The 20405-nt window shown below is 37.9% G+C and overlaps 1 protein-coding gene across 1 annotated transcript; it reads right to left on the bottom strand.

Annotated features, from left to right (window-relative positions):
- Positions 1–13095: 13095 nt before the first annotated feature.
- LOC145129798 (coilin-like) lies at positions 13096–17082 on the bottom strand. The gene is made up of 15 exons (XM_079064609.1): positions 16710–17082; positions 15980–16044; positions 15627–15887; positions 15353–15499; positions 15085–15258; positions 14923–14995; positions 14751–14825; positions 14628–14678; positions 14427–14538; positions 14328–14359; positions 14061–14249; positions 13901–13972; positions 13688–13822; positions 13511–13619; positions 13096–13416 (listed from the first exon to the last, which is right to left on the bottom strand). Exons 1-15 carry the CDS (start codon positions 16905–16907, stop codon positions 13184–13186), a joined length of 1926 nt encoding a protein of 641 aa, XP_078920735.1. The 5' UTR covers positions 16908–17082; the 3' UTR covers positions 13096–13183.
- Between the last annotated feature and the right edge of the window lie 3323 nt (positions 17083–20405).

The following is a 20405-nucleotide window of genomic DNA, read 5'->3' as shown; positions in this document are numbered from 1 at the left end:
GCTTGATAAATATCTTCAGCTTGGGAGTGGCTTCTGATTTCTGTTTAAAAAAGAAAACCCAGGTGAAGCGAGAAAAATCATCTACTATTACAAGTATAAACTTACTACCACCGAAGCTTTCGATAGCCGAAGGACCACATAAGTCGATGTGCAGTAGTTTAAGTGGTTCGATGATCTTTGTATTGATGCGAGAAGGGTGACTCTTTCGGCTTTGTTTGCCCAACTCGCATGCTGCGCACAGGTGTTCATTGTCGAATTTAAGAACAGGAAGTCCACGCACGTGATCCCCAAGCACCAATTTATTAATATCTTTGAAGTTCAGATGCGATAGTCGTCGATGCCACAACCAACTTTCATCTGAGTTCGCCTTCGATAGTAAGCATATTGTCGGCTTTCCTTTTATCGAGTTGAGATTTAGAGGATACATTTCCCCTTTTCGCTTAGATTTCAACAAAACTTTCTTCGTTCTCTTTTCAATTATCTCTGAGCCCTCATCATCGAACAAGACTTTCAAACCGGTTCCCACGACTAGTTGAGAGACACTGATGAGGTTGTGTTGTAGTCCTTCCACGTAGGCTACTTTTCTTATTGAGAAATCTCCGTTGGTGATCATCCCATACCCTTTGATCGTCCCGTATGAGTTGTTTCCATATTTAACACATCCACCGTCTTTAAGGGACCGAAACTCCCTTAGCTCTTCCCTCCTCCCTGTCATGTGACGCGAGCAGCCACTGTCGATATACCATTCTTCGTCAAACTGCTCGTCACTGATTACCTGCAAAATTAAGTAGATTTAGGAACCCAAAGTTTCTTGGGCCCTGGTGAAGCTTTTACAGAGTAGGGAATTGCAACCGAAAGATCAACCAAATATGTTCTTTTTATTAATGTGGTTTCATCTTTTCGTTTGATGGTGTAAACTTTGATTTTATTTTTATTTTTCTTCAATTGGGGTGGGTTATTGTTAGTTGGTTTTGTAGTTGAGTTTTTCTTTGGAGTCCTAGGGTTAGCTGCCTTTTTGGTATTTTGGGCTTCAGAATCTGAGACGAGCTTCCCCTTTCCTTTGATGTCCTTCATGGAGTTGGACTTTGGTTGAGGGTGAGGAGGATGAGATTTAGGACTGAAACCTGACGTTTGGTTCTGAACACTTGCGTTGGGACCGAAACAGGAATTTCGGTTCTTGGCGTAGAAAGAATTGGGACCGAAACCTGACTTTCGGTTGTTGTGACTACTAGAATTGGGACCGAAACTCGAAGTTCGGTTTACCTTGCTGCATGACTGGCAGTTCTTGCAAGATGGAGACTTGGCCTGTGCTTCCTTTTTGAGATTAGAAGCTTTGTCAGAGCGAACATAAGAGGGGTTTTGGGATTGCCAAAACTGTTTTCTCTCATTGAGGTTCTTCATGTATCTTTTGTTCCTCTGGCATTTCTGTTTAGCAAGTTGCTCTTGATTCAAGTGAACGTTGGCCTTCGGTTTCATTTTCTTCTCATGAGCTTCGGTTGATGTTGAATCTTTCAGTGGTTCGCTTGGTATTTCTTTTGTACCACTTGTACTGGGTTTATCAAAGCTTGAGGGCTTATTGAGGGGTTCAGGTATGTATCGTCCCTTAACTCTCCATGAGGTTTGCTCTGACAGACCCACTGTTTCGTCTGCATTGTCGATAGGAGCAGACCAGAAGTAGTTATCGCAGCCTTCATCATTGTCTTGGTCAACCATGGATGTCAACTCTGCCGTTTGTTTCTTAGTTACACCCGTGACTGCATACACTTGGTTTGGTGTAGTTTGTACCTTCTGATAAACAACGGCCTTTTCCTTGAGTTTCTTGGACTTATCCTTTGACACCCGAGCGTACTCAACCGAATTTTCAGATATGAGTGGTTTTGCTGCTTCAGGTTCGCTCTTTGAAAATTCTGAACAATCGACCACGTCTTCTACGAAGATTTCGCTCATCTCACTATCCTCATCAAATTCAGAAGATGTTTCTAAATTAATTTTATTTTCTGAACTTAATTTGGCGTTTGATGAGTCAAACTTCTGTATAGTCTCGGTCTTGATTTTTAACTTATCGTTTTCGTCCAGTAAATCCTTAAGCATGCACTTATGTTCTTTGGACTCAATGAATGATTCAATTTTGTCCAGTCCATATTTGTAGGTTACTGAAATCTCATATGATGACATTATAGATTCACATTCAGCAATGACTTCGTCTTCCTTAAATTCAAGGAAGGGAAAAATCATTTTATGAATCTTTTTCCCTATCTCACAATCTAGATGTAACTGAGTGATGTTAGTATACAAGTGTTTAGCAATCAAACAGAAAACATTTCTTTGTTTTAAAATTTTCAAATTGTCTCGTTGTACATAAATGAGTTCATCCCTAGTCCTAACTAACTCTAACTCCTTCTGATGTATCCACATCCTTCTTTCTTCACTCTTGGAAGACTCCCTGCTGAGTTGGTCAGTTAGGTTAGAATTTGCTAAGCGAGTTTGCATAAGACTACCACTTAAGTTAGAAAATTTGAATTTTAATTCATTTAATTCTTTTTCGTAGTTTGTTACTGGTATTTTAAGTGATTCTAGGATAGATTGTACCTTCTTGATCAGCTGATCGCAATCGCTGATCTTTTCACTCACAGGCTTGGCAGCGAAGCATTTGTCTTCTTTCACTTCCTCATGCTTACTTTCGGTTGTTACCATTAAGCATCTCCCAGCCGACTCAGCAACTCCTCCTCTCGCCACATAAGCTCTTCCATGCGAGGGTCTGCGAACCTCTTCATCTTCGGAGTCTGTAGACCAGACTTCTATTCCACCAAACTCATTATCAATATCATGTTCCTGCATAATCAAAGCATTTGTAGAAATGTTAGTTGCTTTCTTCTTCTTTATTTCTTCCAACTTCCTCATGTAGTACGCTTCGTCATCTTCACCATCCTTTTTCTCAGCCATCTTCCTCAGCATGCAATCCTTGGCAAAGTGATTCTTGCCATGACAGTAGTTGCAATCGTACCCAGAGTCCCCCACAATCTTGCTTTCCTTCTTTTCACCATCCTTTTAAGAAGTGTTCTTGGTTTCTTCCTTCACCTTTTCTGAACTGTAGCTTCCCTGCCAGTTTTGGTTCTTATTGACCGGGAACTTTTTGCGAGCGAACTTCTTTGGGTTTGTAACCATCATTGCATATTCTTCATTCGACAGATCGCATTCTGACATATCAGATTCCTCCTCTTCGTCTGCTACATTCTTGCTCTTGGAAACAAGGGCCAGTGAACCCACAGCCGAAACCACCTTCGCTTCCTTTGTCACCTCGCTTTCATGAGATTTGAGTATGCCCATTTAGTTTCGCCAGTGAATATGATTTAAATTGCTCATGAGCCTTCACGGTCGAGACCACTGCCATCCATTCGAGCCTCAATCCATTCATGAATGTCACTTTTTGTTCGATCACTTTCCTTTCAATACCATACTTCATCATCCTGCTTAGCAAATGGTTGAACCGATCGAAAGTCTGAATCAGTTTCTCTTCAGGTTTTTGTACGAAAGCACCAAACTCAGAGAGCAGTAGGGTTTGGATCGAGTGCTCTAGATCCTCATCAGTTGAGTATAGTTCTTTCAACCTATCCCATATCTCTTTAGCTGTTGTGCACGAACTCACCAGACAAAAAGTGTCGGATTGTAAAGCGAATCTGATCATCCTCATCGCTTTGACGTTGCATAACACCTTGTCTTTTTCATCTTGAGGGATCTATTCTACGTCAGCCAAGAGTTGGTTGTACTCTTTTTGTGTCTTGACCGTTCTGTTCATTCCAGAGTGAACAAACGGACCCAATGTGATTGCTTCCCAGATGAGATAGCCATTGTCTTCAGATCCAACAACGTAGTCTTCAAAGTGATGCGCCCACACTTCATAGTCTTGTGTATAGAGAATAGGCACCCTCGTAGTGGATCCTATACTGTTGGAGATGTTAATCAGATTGATTTGAGAGTCATCGTGAGATATGATGAACGTTTTCTTTGAAGCTAGAATCAGAATTGTAATGTAGAGACTAGGGTTATATCGAACAACATATACACCGTCGACAAGAAGAAGACAGCTTCTATATATTCGACAAAAGCGGAAACCCTAATTCATTCTTCAAATAGAAGATATGCGTATGTATTACACAGTCTCCTGCTCTGATACCAATTGAAGAGTATAATACGCTATAGATCGACAGATTCTAAACAGAAAAACAATATCAATCAAGAGAAGAACACAGGAATGGATCAAACGGTGTTGAATGATTAATATCACACCTCAGAAGAGCTCGATGAAGAACTTCGACTATAGAGGTGTGTAAGGGTTACAATGCAAAACAATTAATGAGAACGACAACTTTAACGCTATGCATGCATGCATTATATATACGCAAACCCTAATAATAAACCACAGTTGGACAGGCCCAAACCGGGTAAACAAAATGGACTAATTAACTGAGCCCAAAGGCGCAACACTTAGACCCAACACATCTGTTTAAAACTTGTTTGGATTACATCAAAAATGTATGAAAATAAGTAAATCATGACTCTTGCTGCTCCAGCTTCTCAAAAATCCAGAAGGTACCTGTCTACTGATTTCCTTAGAATACAAGCAATTTTAAAAGAGTATCAGCATAAAGCTGGTGAGTTCATAAGCAATATTTTGAAATGAAAGTTTGTTGATGACTTTGTAAAAATTTTCGCATGTTTCCAAGAAAATCCAATATTTTCTTTAGTGAAAGTGATGTTATCAGTTCTATGTAAAACTATGAATGTTCATTTCTGAAAACTGTTGTGGCATGTGATAACACTAGTTTGTATGACTAGCTAAAGCTAATCATAACATGCATGTATTATGTATGGAAATCATTGTAAAATCGGTTCCGTTTGCAAACCCTGGATATCACCAGTATGCGTGGTATGTTTTATTACTTAAAATAAAACCATTGAAGAGTGAATTCCTGTAAACAAATGATTAGTTTATACTTATTGTGAGTTTTATAACCATGCTTGATATGACCTAGAGACCTTTACAACGTTCTTCAAGTGTTGGTTAAATGACATTTGTCACCCCAGGCATGCCTGCCTAACTGTAGCTAGCAGTTCAGGTGTGGGATTGTCAATCCCGAATAGATCTATTCACAAATCTCACGCTCTCCATCCAGGAGACTCTAGTTATACTATGATAGGATTTAGCTCTATACACCTAAGGGTACAATTTTGAAGTAGTGCCTCACAATGTTGTACAATCCATTTTACATGTAGTTCTATAGTGTTATACTAGTGAAATCCGTATGTATACTGTATGTAGTGACAATTATACTTAAATAATTATGAAATGCCATGCTCATGTAGTGATGTATACCATAAACTAAATCTGCCATAGTTTATATGCTTAGTAGTGATAAATCTTTGGACTTGTAAGAGTTATGTTTAGAAAATCCCAAACTATACCTATTATAGTTTGTGTGTATGAATATGTATGAACTTGTATGAATTCCCAAACTATACCTATTATAGTTTGTATGTATAGTGTAGTTGATGTGGATATTGAATCTGAAAAACTCTGCAATTTTAGTTGTAAGTTGAGAGTGTCCCTTATGCTCAACATGGTACAAAAGGGATAAGATATGAGAATTGCATGAGTTTTATACTTGTTAAAAGACCCTTTTGTATTAGTTCACAAAAGCATTTTTTTGTGGCTTGTATTTCCCCCTGAAAACGTTTTAAAAACCAGTAAAAGCGTAGGGGTATGAACTCACCTCGAGTGAGTGGTTTGTATGAAAGACCGGCATGGGATGTTGAGTGTCAAGTGAAGCCTTGAACACGATTGAATCCTAATTATCATGTAATAACACATATATGATTTAAATTAGGGTAATTCGTGACTAGACATGATAGAAAACCACTCTACAGACTTGGAAACACTTGGACAAAGTGCTAAAATCACATATGATTGAGTGAGGGAGGTGTACGACCACCCTAGGGGTGTGTACGGCCATGGGTGTGCGGGCCATGAGGTGTGCGGCTGCACACTCATGATGGAGTGTGCCTTTGAGGTGTTTTCAAGGTTCATGCTAGCATCCATGAAGTGTTCTAGGTCCATGCTTAGTTGTAGTGCAAGTTTGAAGCCCGAAATGTTCATCAAAGTGGGTGTATGGTCCTGAGGTCTGTGTGCGGCCGTACAAAGGGTGTGTGGCCGTACACACTTCATGTTTATGCCCAAAATGTCAACTTTAAGGTGCAACAAGGCTAGGGTCATGTCCAACTCGAAAATAGGGGTCAAACTCTCACTTTGGAGGGTCTTTTAGGAGTGTACGACCACCTTATGGGGGTGTGCGGTCACACTCTCCTCAAGACATGAAGAACATGACGAATTATTGCAGACTCAAAGCTTAGATAGAGTGTTCTTTTAAGGTTAACAAGTTAGAGGATGAATTACTCACGTTCTTGAAGCTTTGGAGGGTTCACGGTTGAAGAAACTTGAGAGAATGGTGTAGTGTGCGGCCAAGGAGTGAAAGGAATGAAAGGAAAGGGGTATACCCTTTATATAAGAGTGGGTGTGCTGCCATGAGGGGGGTGTACGGCCGTACACGTAATTGTGCGGCCGCACACTCCTCCTAAGGGAGTGTATGGCTCGGTTTTGATACTATGCGACTTGCTGACTCATTCCTAACTCAATCTTGGTGGTACTCAAGCTTAGAACACTTAAATGAACCCTTAAACAGTGCTAGAAGTTAACAGAAACGAGTTTAATATTGATTGAATCGACTAGATGTACAGGATAGAAGTTCCGGGTTGTCACACTAATTCTCGGCTGATTTGAAATTTAACAGTATGAGAAGATTACACTGTTAAATGACCGTGTAGAATTTATAACTTCTACATACGGACTCTGTTTTCGTCTGTCTTTTTATTGTTGAGCTTTTATTAATGAGATCTTCAATTCTCATTTAGGTTGCGTTGGCCAAAAATCATCGATCTAAAATTCGAATTTCAGGCTGTGCACTTTTATGCCAAATCTTAGAAAAATCATAACTTCCTCATACGAAGTCAGATTTGGGCGTTCTTTTTATGTATGTTCTCGGCTTAACGTATACTAAAACTTTCATTTAGATCTATAAGGCTAAAAGGTAATTTATCAAAAAATCACTTTTTACGATTCCCGGTGTCGTGCCGGTTTTTCCGTAAAACTTCGACATGTCATAACTTCTATGTTATAACTCGGATTTCGGCGTTCTTTATATGTACGGAACCCTTGTGACATATACTATAACTTGGTTAAGATTATTTATTCTAAATAATCTTCTATTAAAAAGTCATTTTTGACACTTATCGTCTCTAAATTGACTAGCCCAAATCTGCGGCCGTTACATTATCTGTTTTCTTGATATCTATGTTGGATGAACAAATTATACATGTTTTATTCGATTTAAACTGTATATGTTTTTATACCTATAATTATGATGGGTAAAGATGAGTAAATGAAAGACGAGATGAAAGAATAGATGAATGATGAGAGATAAAATATGGTATAGATGATGAGAGGTGAAAGATGATGAGAAGTCTTGACCCAAGAGATGATCCAGTCATCTAGCAGAGAATAGATGACGACCACGAACTATTCTAGACAGTCTAGTGGAACGCTAGCAGGCTCGCGACCTGTAGATGTTTTCTAACTATGTGTTCACCAGATGTACTCTAAAAAACCTTGAAGCTATGGACTTAGTGCCTCATAAATGAACGTTGGCAGCTATGGATTTAGTGCCCTATAGATGGACATTGGCAGCTATAGACTTAGTGCCTATCAGATAACATCAACAGTTATGGACTTAGTGCATGTTAGATAAACCCTGACAGCGATGGACTTTGTGCTCATTCCTTAGGACAATCCTTATGAATGAATGAATGGAGGATAGATGATTCTTAATTAGGGTAGATCCTTAAAAATAAAGAAGATAATGGGGATGAGAAGTTGGGTTAATTGTTTGATGATTAAACATAATAATTATATTATTGTGGGATCAAAACCTTATGTAGTCACCAGGTTTCCCAACCTGACTCACTCAGTGTATTTGTATCACAGGTATCGATACGAAGACACATTACAATGAGAGATTAATGGAGATGTAAATCATTAGTGTAAATGAATGTAAGGTATGTTTATGCTTATGTTTCTGTATGGGCGATGACATCCCAATGTTTTAATATAAATAAAATACATTTCTTCGGAAATGCTTTGATAATATTATTATCATTTTTTCTGGGAACAAATTCCGCAATACTATTTTTCAAAAAGGATACTCTGCTTTTTAAATAAGCATAAATAAAAATTTTAAAATGACCGTGAATTTGGAGATGTCACATTTTGTCCTAAAGTTTATATCTTAAGGAGAACTATGACTCTCCTTTTTGCACTTTTAGTCAAAACTCAACCAATCTCTAAGTATCGTTTTGACGTAATTAATTTTAATTACGCGATTGATTTTTATTTTTACTTAATCTATAACTCTTTCATTTGGAGTCGGATTTTTACAAATCTTATATCCTTGGGATCACGTCACCGAATACTTTCTAAATACGTTAACCATTTTAAAAAGATGGTAAAACTTTTTGGACGCTTATTTTTTAGCCTAACAATCGATTTAATTATAAATGTAACGGCATATTTGATTTTTATTATCTCATAAATCAAATATTACAATATTAAGCTATTATATTTATTTTTCTACTATCTCCTAACGATGATCAGTGATGGAATCTTCTCGGTTGTCACAATTTGATCATACTAAGTCATTGAAATTGATTCGACAAGTTAATGAATGTATTTGATCATACTAAGTCATTGAAATTGATTCGACAAGTTAATGAATGTATTTGATCATACTAAGTCATTGAAATTGATTCGACAAGTTAATGAATGTATTTAATCATATTAAGTCGTTGAAATTGATTGGACTTAATCTAGTGGCAATGCTTTAAACTCGTGTTTGGTTATCAGACATGTCGACTCAAGTGGCCTAGGTCAAGTCAAATTTGACTCGATCGGGTAAAAGGATGTGAAACAAACTTGTTTTGTTTGTAACTTTTGTAATTCAACTTCATGCACCTTCCCTTGCAAACAAAAATTATGTTGTTACTTTTATTGATGATGCATCTAGATATTGTTATGACTCTTTGCTACATTCATCAACCTCTCCTGCGACCTAAGCCCTCCAGCCAAAGTCGTTGAAGTAGCGTTCTTAGAATTGGTTTTGGATCCATCTTTTGTGTAATTTGAAGATAGTGACGACATGGTGATTACTTGACACAATTGACGGACAAAAATATCTTTTGTCTGCCATAAAGATCGTACATCTGCCTTGTTTTGAGGGATTGTGAACAATAATATACCTTATTTGACTCATACTATAATCCTTCTATTTGGGTTTGTCAAATCTTTGTCATCATAGTCCATGTCTTTTTGTTATGATATCTTGTTGGTATATATGTAAGAGCTCCTTTTTTGTAACAGGTAGATTTTGATGATTAAAAGTTATAGTTAAAACTCTCTTTAAAATTCTTCATTTACCTTCATGGATCATTGGTCTTTGTGGTTTTTGAAGTGTTCTATTTATCATTAATCATGGTGGCTCGTTCCTTTATGATTAATCCCAATGGCTAAAATCTTCACGAATTAGTGTAGTGGAATTGTTATCCTTTTATTTATTCATCAAGTTTGGTCTAGGAAAAGTTACGTATAGGGTCGTTTGTTCAGTCAAAAGTAAACAAGAAAAGATAAACAAACCCTTTCAACTCCATTACAATCTTGAAATTCCTAAACTAAAAAAATGTAATAATAATAAAAATAAGACCCAAACATGTAAAATTGTGTTGCCATGTCATCACTCCACAAGGTCACCTTTTGTCATCATTTTTAAATGAGAGCATGCATTTAGTTTGAATAAATAAAATGTACCGGCTCTTAATATATCATGTTTTCTCTAATATAAAAAATGATTTTTCTAAAATTTTGAATTATGTAGAGTTGATTAAAAATGTTAAGCTTCGTTTTTTAGATTCTAAGGTCGTCCACATCAGTGCAATGTGTCACATCACTAATCTTTCAATTGTGTCACATCAGTTTTTCAATGACTATTCATATCATTGCAATAACACTCATCTTTTAAAAGTGGTCAAGTGCAATAACACTCATCTTTTAAAAGTGGTCATCACTGTCACATCAACAATTACTTTATATATATATATATATATATATATATATATATATATATATTAAATATTCGTATTTACTCAATAATAAATAAACATAAATTTAATTACTATAATTAAAATAATAGTTTTAAAATAAAATAACAAAATAATAATAAATATTAAATTTATTTCACTTTATTAATTATTTAAATATTAAGACGTTACAAAAACTTGAAGTACAAAACGAATATTACAATATTAATCATCATTTTCTTCATCTCCAGATCAATTCCAAATCTCTTCAATCAAATCCGCTTGTAATTGGTGATTTATGGATCTGTTACGAATTTTTGCATGACTCCGAAGATACACTTCATATGAGGGAAGACGACTTCGGGAAATTTCAGGCCTAACTATATTCAAATTAACATCATTATATGTATGATCAAATTGAAGAATATATGAATCACGTTCATCTTCTACAATCATATTGTGCATAATGACACATGCTTTCATTATTTCTCCAATTATTTCCTTGCACCACATACACGATGGTCCACTAATAATAGCAAACCTTGCTTGTAATACGTCAAACGCTCTTTCAACATCTTTCATATCCACCTCTTGTTTCTTTACAAATGATGCATGTTTCGGTCCTTGAGGTAATGGTATTGATTTTACAAAAGTAGTCCAATTAGGATAAATTCCATTTGTGAGGTAGTAACCTAAATTGTAATTGTTAGCATTCACTTGGAAGTTAACCTTTGATGCTCTCCCTTCTAACACCTCGTGAAAAATAAGAGAACGATCTAACACATTAATGTCATTTAATGTACCTTACCTGGAAGACCAAAAAAAGCATGTCATATCCACAAATCTTGTGACGCAACAACTTCTAACATTATTGTTGGACTTTTATGATCTCCTTTAGCATATTGGTCATGCCATGCAACTGGACACAAATCCTCGTATGCCAATATACAATAGTCCAATGATGAACCCTAGTTTTCAAATGCCTCCCGGTTTCGGTTTTGGTCCACCAAATTTTCAAATGTCATTTTACCCGCATATACCAAATTTTCAACCACATCCGGTGCAAGAGAAACCAAGCAACGCTAAAAGAAAAACTACGCAAACGAGAAAGAGTAGTCGATAGACAACACAAGATGACTTATTGTTGTGTAGTTCATGGCTTAACATAGGCAAAGACGCAACAATTGGTACCGATCAACATAGATCAGACTTTTGGCGTCGTGTAGCCAAATATTACGATATGTATCATGATAAAACTACCCAGGCGGAGAATTGTTGGAGGAGACTAAATCATGATGTCTCTAAGTTTGTTGGATGTTATGAACAAATAAATGAAGAAGACAAAAAATAAATAGGGCTCTAGCATTATATATTTCATCAGAGGGTTCCAAAATTCACTTTTTTGCACGTTTGGATGGCATTACGTGATGAAGAGAAATGGTGTACTAGTATACAAGAAAGACAAAGAGATGCCAACAAAATGAAATCTATTGGGCCAAAGAGGACTAAGAATAATATATCCGGCGAATATACGTCATCATCCTCAAATATAAACATATCAGTTAATGAGCCAATATCAAATCCTCGTCCAATGGGAAGAAAAGCTTCTAAAGGTAAAGGGAAACAAACACCAATGTCAAGCACCTCTCTTGAAAGTATACAAGATACGATGCAAACCCAAATTAATATTGAGATGGAAAAAATAAACATAATGAAAGAATACATAACTTTGAAAGACCACGATATGAAAAAAAGGTGGACGACAAAAGAGTAAACTAGCGATGAAATTATTAGAAGGTGGTCCATCAATATTGTCAGAAAAACAAAGAAAGTTGTATGAAATGTTACTTAATATGTTATTAAACGGAAAATGATGTCAATTTTATGTACTCTTATCAATTTCGTTTAAATAATTGTATTTCTTTTAATTTAATATGTTTATGATCATATATACTTTAAATAAATAATAGTTATTAATATTTGTTAATTAAATAATAATTAAAATTAAAATTAAGTTTGATATGCTAAACATATATCAACGAACGATATATATATATATATATATATATATATATATATATATATATATATATAATAGTAAAGATAGTTTAAATAAATAAAATACTAAAATCGAAAAGCATTGTTTAATATTAAATATAACTTTGCAAGGCTTTCCATATTTGCAAGAAGGTGGTTTATGTAGCATACAAAATTGAAGATAAGTAATTGCTTGCTTGCAAAAGTAATTGCTAGATGCCGATGTCGGTGGCCTAAGCAAGGTTGTCAAGATCGGGATCCTACCTAGGATCGTTTTTGGGTTTGCAAGATCGGAATCGTAAGATCGGGATCGAGATCCTAAGATCCCACAAAATAAAATATAATTTTAATTTTTAATCATTAAAATATTTTAAACATTAAATTTTTCGTTCAAAAGTTATAAAAACTTCAAAATATTAGTCATAAATCACAATACAAAATGATAAATGATAAATTGGTAAAGGATAAAAGACATAAAAATGTAAAAAAAAAATTCATTTGCAAAAAAAAAAAAAAAAAAAAAAAAGGAAGGTAGGATCGGATCGGATTTTGATCCTACGATCCTACCTACGATCTTACGATCCTACCTACGATCCTACATCAAATACGATCTTTTTACGATCCGGATCGTTTTTCATACCTAGGATCGTAAGATCCTACGATCAAGATCGCGATTTTGACAACCATGGGTCTAAGTTTCCAAAATCTTAAATTTACATGGTGTTTTTTTTTCAAAACATTATATTTGTTCAAATAACACTCATAATTTGTGCAAGACTTGAAGAAAGCATACAAAAAAAAAAAAAAAAAAAAAGACAATCCTGAAAACATACACACCAGTTTAAATCGAATTTCCTTGTATCACAGAAAAGAGTATTTAAAGAAGAATAAAAAAAGATTGGGATGATTTTTATATGTTATTGTTTGATCTTAATAAAGCCATTGTTGGACCAAGTGCACTTCCTCTTAAGGCTCGATATGACCATCGATTCCATTCAGAATCCTTCTTCTTTGTCTCTTCATTTGCTTCCACTTCCAGTAGTAATTGTGATTTCTTTTTGTTTAATGCCTCCATCACTTCACTCCATGTCTTATTATTATTATTACCATTCCCTTCTTTGTTTCTTACCACTGCTTCACAAACTAATAAACAATCCATCCATTAATCTCATATATTACCTTATTCTATGATTTTGTTTATTCAAGAATTATTGACAAGTAGTGTTATAAAATATACCTGGACTTGGGTCTTTAGAGATCAAATTTACTCCATCACCCTGAGTTGGAGTTTGACTTTGACCAACTCCATTGACCACCTTCACATCAACAAGGCCTGTAAAATCGATCTGCACACAACAAGGGCAAATTCGGAAACCAAAAATGGAGCAGAAAGCTGTTTAAGCACACAACATACCTCTAAACTTCCATCTTCTTTATAAAGAGAGTAATTGTCTGGGCCCTCTTCATCCATCTTATCAAAAAGAATAGGATACTCTGACACCGGATTCAGAACTATGTTATTGGAATCAAAATGTGATATTTTTCCAACCTGTAATGGAAATTTAAATTTAATTTTTAATTATAAAAGAAAATTGGTGTTGTTATGATTTGTGGTTAAAAGATGTACTCTGTAGGAAGAGAGCTCAGGAGTCCAAGAAGATGATAATTCCACAAGTCGGTATGCAATCACATCACCTTCCTGCAAAATTTAAGCATGTTTGGTTGGTTGGGTGGAATGGAATTGCAAATGAATGGAATGGAATTGGGAAAGGGAAAGGGAAAGAGACCTTAGGTGAGGTGCATAGAGGGAGGTTCTCAAAGTCATTGAGGTCAACCACTGCGTCTACATTCAACATTGGAGAGGATTCTTCTTTGCTTGTTTTTTCAGACTCATCCTTTCTAGAAGCTGAATACTTTTCTAAACCCCATTTTTGACCCTTTTTCTTGCTGCTGATTCCATTCCATTCAAAAGCTACCTGAAGTACAACTCAGGAATTCAATCAAATTACAAATCACAAATTACAATATAAGAAGCTAATCATTCCCAAACATACATCTGCTACTTCAATCTCTCTTCCATCTTCATCTGTTCAACAAAGAAACCATCAAAATGTCATCTTATTACATACACAGTCACACACACACACACATACCTTCATCAAGAGGTTCAAAGCGAATATGACCTGGCTTGACTACACAAGCAACAAGTTGAGTATCCGTATTCCCATTACATTTTCTTTTTTCTTCTTCTATCAAATTCTTTTCCTGATTGAGAAAACATACGTTTATAAATGGATGATTTATTTATATCTTAGGGCACAAACCACATATTTTTCAAATATAAAATTACTAACATGCCCCTTCGGGTGGTCATTTGTCCCTTCTAGATGGGTATCACTATCAGGCTGCAATTTGAGATTGCAAGAAATGAATCAGCAGTTTATTGACAAATATATTTGAAAAAATAGTTTGTTTACCTTTTGTGAAATTTTAGTAAGTTCTCGCTTCCATTGTCTCTTAGCCTTTTTCCTTCTAGCACTTCTACTAGGGCCCTAAGGATTCATACCAAAAGTTATTTATGGTTTTGTATGATTTACATTTAACAAGCAAATAAAAATGCTGTATTTGTTTAACTAAGCATGAAAAGACCTTTTTATCCCCATCAGGTGAAGCAGATGCTTCTTCAATTCCTTGGACATTGTCTTCTAGATGTTCTTCATTCCTACATAAATTAGACAGATGGAGAACTATTCATACATAATTGTAACACTAGTCTATATACACATACATTGTATCAAGATTACAAATTACCTCTTTGTCCTTCGAGAAGATTTAACCTTTTTGTCACTTGTTTCATCATCTCCCATGTTAGCTTCCTCATTTGGTTTAATCTTCTTCTTGGTAATGATTTTATCATCATCAATGTTGCAAATTTCATCTCTAACTTCACCTTCATCACCACTCACCACTCTGTGTTTCTTCTTCCTATGAAACCCAAAGAGAGCCCAAGAACAAATTTAATAAGGAACAAGAAAACTTATATGTATATGTATATATATGTATATATATTATGAATTACCTCTTCACAAGGATTGTTTCAACACTCCCCTTCTCCTTGCTTGGTTTAATGACTTTCATGGGATAAAATTTGTCATTATTAATGTTGTTGTCCTCTGTCACAACTTCATCTTCAACACCATCCATCACTGATCGGTGTTTCTTCTTCCTATGTTTTCACAAAAGCAAACTCATGTAACTCACCCACCCAAGAAAATTCAAAGAATAAACTTGAAAGTCAACTTTATCATAAATATAACACAAATACGATATGTACATTAGATTGCATGACTTACTTTGAGCTCCTAGATGTTTTAGAGGCTTTTCTTTTCTTGGAAGCTGTTTGTATAGGTGAAGGTTCATCTTCCAACTTTTCATCTTCAGCATCCTCAGATTCACTTTGGTATCCTCCAGTTTCCTTATCAAACTCTTCGTTTGCTAGAAGTAACATGCCATTATTCACAGGTTCCTTCCTGTTGACTTCTGGATAGTCGAGTAAATTACCAGCATTTGCCCCCTCTATTGCTTCAGCCAAAGCCATTTCTTTTCTTTTCACACTGAAGTAACAAACAAACATATGTCCACTTGTTAAAGAACTAGTTACATGTTTGTATGAAGAAAGTAGTAAAAAGTTAAAAATAAAGCTGACCAAATTATTTCCTTGTCCTTCAAGATTCGAGTTGACTCAGATGGGGGCAATACAAAGTCTTCCATCTGCAAGAGGTAGAAAATAGAATTTACTTACTTTAAAAATCATCAGTGACCATAATGGGGTAAAAAATTGTTGCAGTCTTGCAGAGTTCAAGTCAAATGGATCTAGTTTCTGTTCAAAACTCACAGGGACATCAGTGGGAGAGTTGGTATTATCTCCTCCCACATGGACTGTATGTGAACTGTGAGCCCATGGTAGTAGGCTAATAATAAACTCCAGGCATGGATTTAGTTATTTGAAGGTTATCTACACTAGTTTGATGTTCAATACAAGAATTCAGCTTTTTCAGGGATAGAATGCATTGCTCATTTCACTAAGTTAAGGTAAAACTGACCATTGTAAACAGAGGTTAGGATAACAATTCTGTGTCACTTGATGATCACAATAGCTGTTCAAAAGAGAAGAAGAAGAAGAAGAAAAGGAGGAGAAAGAAGAAACAAACCCTAATCCGAACCACTAACAAAAATATTCACCACAGGGCCATTGTGATTTTCAGTTTTGATTGTTTATTAGATAAAAACTAATAAGAGTGTATTTAATATTTACCCTAAATTATATTTTAGAGGAAACGCATCCCCTTTCTTATTGTGTAATTTAAAGAGAAATGAGGTTTTGTGATTTTCTGCATCAACAACATATTGGGGTACATAGGGAGATAGAGAATTACATAGAGGAGGATGCCATTAGGGCACGAGCGACGAAGGTTGAAAATGTGAAGAAGATGATTACAGACGTCGGAGATTTTCGGATGTTGTTGTGGCTCAATTAGAAGCCAGCTCTGGTTCATACCATAGGAGCGCTGTGTTTCGCTAAGAACCGAACGATCTTCGAACACCAAACGAAGCCTTATTGACTGCGTCTCCATTTGTAACAACACTTTGTGCACTGGTAGAGCGTGTAAGATGATAATAGGCCAAGTGAGAAAAAAGAGAGAGGACCGCCGTGCGCCACCGCTCTAAAACCCCACCATCATAAACCTCTGTATCAGAGTGGTAGGCAGTAGTGCAGTGATGATGCCTTCTATATCCCTCAAGACCTCCTCTACATATCAAGACGACACCGTATACGAATATCACTTATCACTTATGGTACTAGTGTAGACTATTACTAGTAAGTTCATTTGACAAATTGTCTCAAAATAATTTACAGGCAGAGAATTTAAAATTCACCCCCAAATATTGTAACGACATGAATTTCCAAAACAATTTTTTATTTTTAAATCATACTTTTAATCATAAAACAATATCAAAACATAATGTATCCAATGTCATCATCACAAAACAATTCCCAGAATCTCAAAACATAATCTCTATGAGTGTGTACGGATCATGCCGGTGCCTTCCCGCGATCCTCGCTAGTACCTGAAACACATAACACAACAACTGTAAGCATAAATGCTTAATGAGTTCTCCAAAATACCACATACAACACATACGCCTTTCCAGGCCATAACTCTGTGGGACCTTCCGGTCCAAGTGTCTCAGGGGACTTTCGTCCCGAATCCCGGTAGACCTTCCGGTCCTACCCGTATCGACCTTCCGATCCGTAACCTCCTGACCTTCCGGTCCTTATCATACATAACATACATAACACATACATATCACATAACAACATACAGCACATACATCTCATAGCATATAAGACCTTCCGGTCACACATAGGTACCCTTCCAGGTACAGTATAGTGAGAAGACTCACCTCGAATGAAGTCGGATAAACTCTCGTGCTCAACGTCCCGACCTAGCTCCTCCTATCATTCAAATACCCGATCAATACTCTCTCATAGTCTCATCCCTAAGGATTGGGTAGAAGACCATTCTACCCCTCCCTGAATTCTCTTGAATCAGCCTTGACCAAAACCCTAAGGTCAACTGAAGTCAACAGTCAACATTGACCCGACTCGTCGAGTATACATGGGCAACTCGGCGAGTCCATGCGGGTCCTCTGAATCCTTCTAGCCTCGCTTGGCACGTCGATTCATCCCTTCACTCGACGGGTCACGCCTGGCACGAATCGCGGGGGCAACCCCGACTCGACTCGTCGAGTCCACTTATGAACTCGGCGAGTTGCTTCCATGCTCACACTCAAATGACCTTCTGAGGTCAGATCTGCTTCTCTAACCTATAGATCTGACCTTCCCAAGCATGATAATCACGTAAAGGTCCGAACTTTAGGCTCATGCATCACACTATCATCTCTATATGCCAAAATAACTCTTAATATGATAACCTAGGCCCCAAAACTCATAAAGGATTGCATAAAGCTGAAGAATAGGGACTCTCTGGACCTCTCAAGGTCCAGATCTGATAATATTGTCACAATGGGACATCACACACTAGATCTCTTACCAAAAGAGAAGAGAAGAAACCCTAGATTCATGAAATCTATTACTTAATGAAGATGGACATGAATCCTTACCTCCCACAGCAGCTCTGAACGAAATGATGGAAGATTTGAGTCCCACAAGTCAGCCTAGCTCGAAATCCTTCCTTCCCTTTGCTAAAACACACCAAAGAATGATGAATTAGTCCTCCTCTTGCACTACAAGCTTTCTCTCTGCTCTCTAGGGTTTCTCAGGGGTGTAGTGGCCGCAAATGAAGGCCATAAAGGCCTTTAAATAGGGCATAGGCCCCGAGATTTAGGGTTTCTGCCGCCAGCACAGACTCGTCGAGTCACCAAGCCGACTCGTCGAGTCCAATCATTAATCTAGTCAGCAAATCGCGATCCTACTCGACGAGTCTAGGCGCCAACTCGTCGAGTCCTTCTCTCTAACTCAAAATAAATGAACAATATAGAATACCTGGGAATCCGGATGTTACAATTCTCCCCCACTAGAATCAGACTTCGTCCTCGAAGTCTCGCTCGGCAAACAACTCGGGATGCTGCTTCCGCATTTCCAACTCCGGCTCCCAAGTCAACTCGGACCCTCTCCGATGTTGCCACTGGACCTGAACCAGAGGCACCTCCTTGTTCCTCAGAACCTTGATCTTTCGATCCAGGATCGCGATCGGTCTCTCAACATAATTCAGGCTCGCATCCACCTGAATATCCTCCAGCGGCACCACCGCCGACTCGTCGGCTATACACTTCCTCAACTGAGACACGTGGAAGGTATCATGAATCTGGCTCAACTCCGCAGGTAGCTCCAACCGATACGCTACCCTGCCCACCCTCGCGGTCACCCTGAACGGCCCAATGTACCGGGGCCCCATCTTGCCCCTCTTCCTGAATCGAATCACTCCTTTCCAAGGAGACACCTTCAGGAGTACGAAGTCTCCTGCCTGGAACTCAAGCTCGGATCGTCGCCTATCCGCATAACTCTTCTGGCGACTCTGAGCTGTCAACAACCTCTGTCTAACCTGTTGTATCTGCTCGGTCGTCTGAAGCACTATCTCAGTGTTGCCCATCACGCGCTGCCCTACCTCTCCCCAGCAAATGGGAGTCCGACACCTTCTCCCATACAACAACTCGAAGGGAGGCATACCAATACTCGAATGGTGGCTGTTGTTATAGGAAAACTCAGCCAACGGCAAATACGTGTCCCAACTTCCTCCGAAGTCCAACACACATGCCCGAAGCATGTCCTCGAGCGTCTGAATCGTCCGCTCACTCTGTCCGTCCGTCTGTGGGTGGTAAGCGGTACTGAAAGGCAGCCTCGTGCCCAACTCCTCGTGGAACTTCTTCCAGAACCTGGAAGTGAAACGTACATCTCGATCTGACACAATCGAGATCGGTACTCCATGCCGCGATACCACCTCCCTCACATACAGCTCTGCCAGTCTCTCCGCAGAAGAGCTCTCACTGATAGCAAGGAAGTGAGCGCTCTTCGTCAGCCGGTCGACAATCACCCAAATTGCATCGACACCCCTCGCGGTCCTTGGTAATTTGGTGATAAAATCCATGGAAATTTGTTCCCACTTCCACTGGGGAACCTCAAGTGGCTGCAACTTGCCGTGCGGACGCTGGTGCTCAGCCTTAACCCTACGACAGGTCAAGCACCTCTCAACAAACCATGCTACATCCCTCTTCGTACAGGGCCACCAATAATCTTTCTTCAGGTCCAAATACATCTTAGTGGCCCCGGGATGGATCGAGAACCTCGATTTGTGCGCCTCCTCCATCAAGGTGGACGTGCCCCACCTGCATATGGCACCCAAATCCGACCCTGAAAGGTCATAAGCCCGCGGCTATCGGTAATGAACTCAGGTACCTGCCCGATCACCCGTTCCCTCTTACGGTTCTCCGGTATCACGGCCTCTTCCTGGGCCTCCCGAATGGTGTCCAACACCGGAGTCATCACCGTCAACCGCATACAAATGTCTCGAATCGGGGCACTCTCCGCCCTACGGCTCAGGGTATCAGCT

Source organism: Lactuca virosa, chromosome 8, assembly GCF_052849685.1.
Source record: "Lactuca virosa cultivar CGN04683 chromosome 8, Lactuca_virosa_CGN04683_v6, whole genome shotgun sequence".
NCBI lineage: Eukaryota > Viridiplantae > Streptophyta > Magnoliopsida > Asterales > Asteraceae > Lactuca > Lactuca virosa.
Note: the sequence above shows the minus strand (reverse complement) of the source record. Positions and strands in the feature narration are given on the sequence as shown.

Bases quoted from the DNA above. Each gene is read 5' to 3' on its own strand.
- LOC145129798 (XM_079064609.1), bottom strand. From the start codon at position 16,907: ATGGAGACGCAGTCAATAAGGCTTCGTTTGGTGTTCGAAGATCGTTCG. The intron at 16,045-16,709 runs GTAATTCTCTAT...TACCTCTTGCAG, and splicing joins CTAATGGCATCCTCCTCTAT to ATGGAAGACTTTGTATTGCC. The intron at 13,823-13,900 runs GTACATCTTTTA...TTTCCATTACAG, and splicing joins CTGAGCTCTCTTCCTACAGA to GTTGGAAAAATATCACATTT.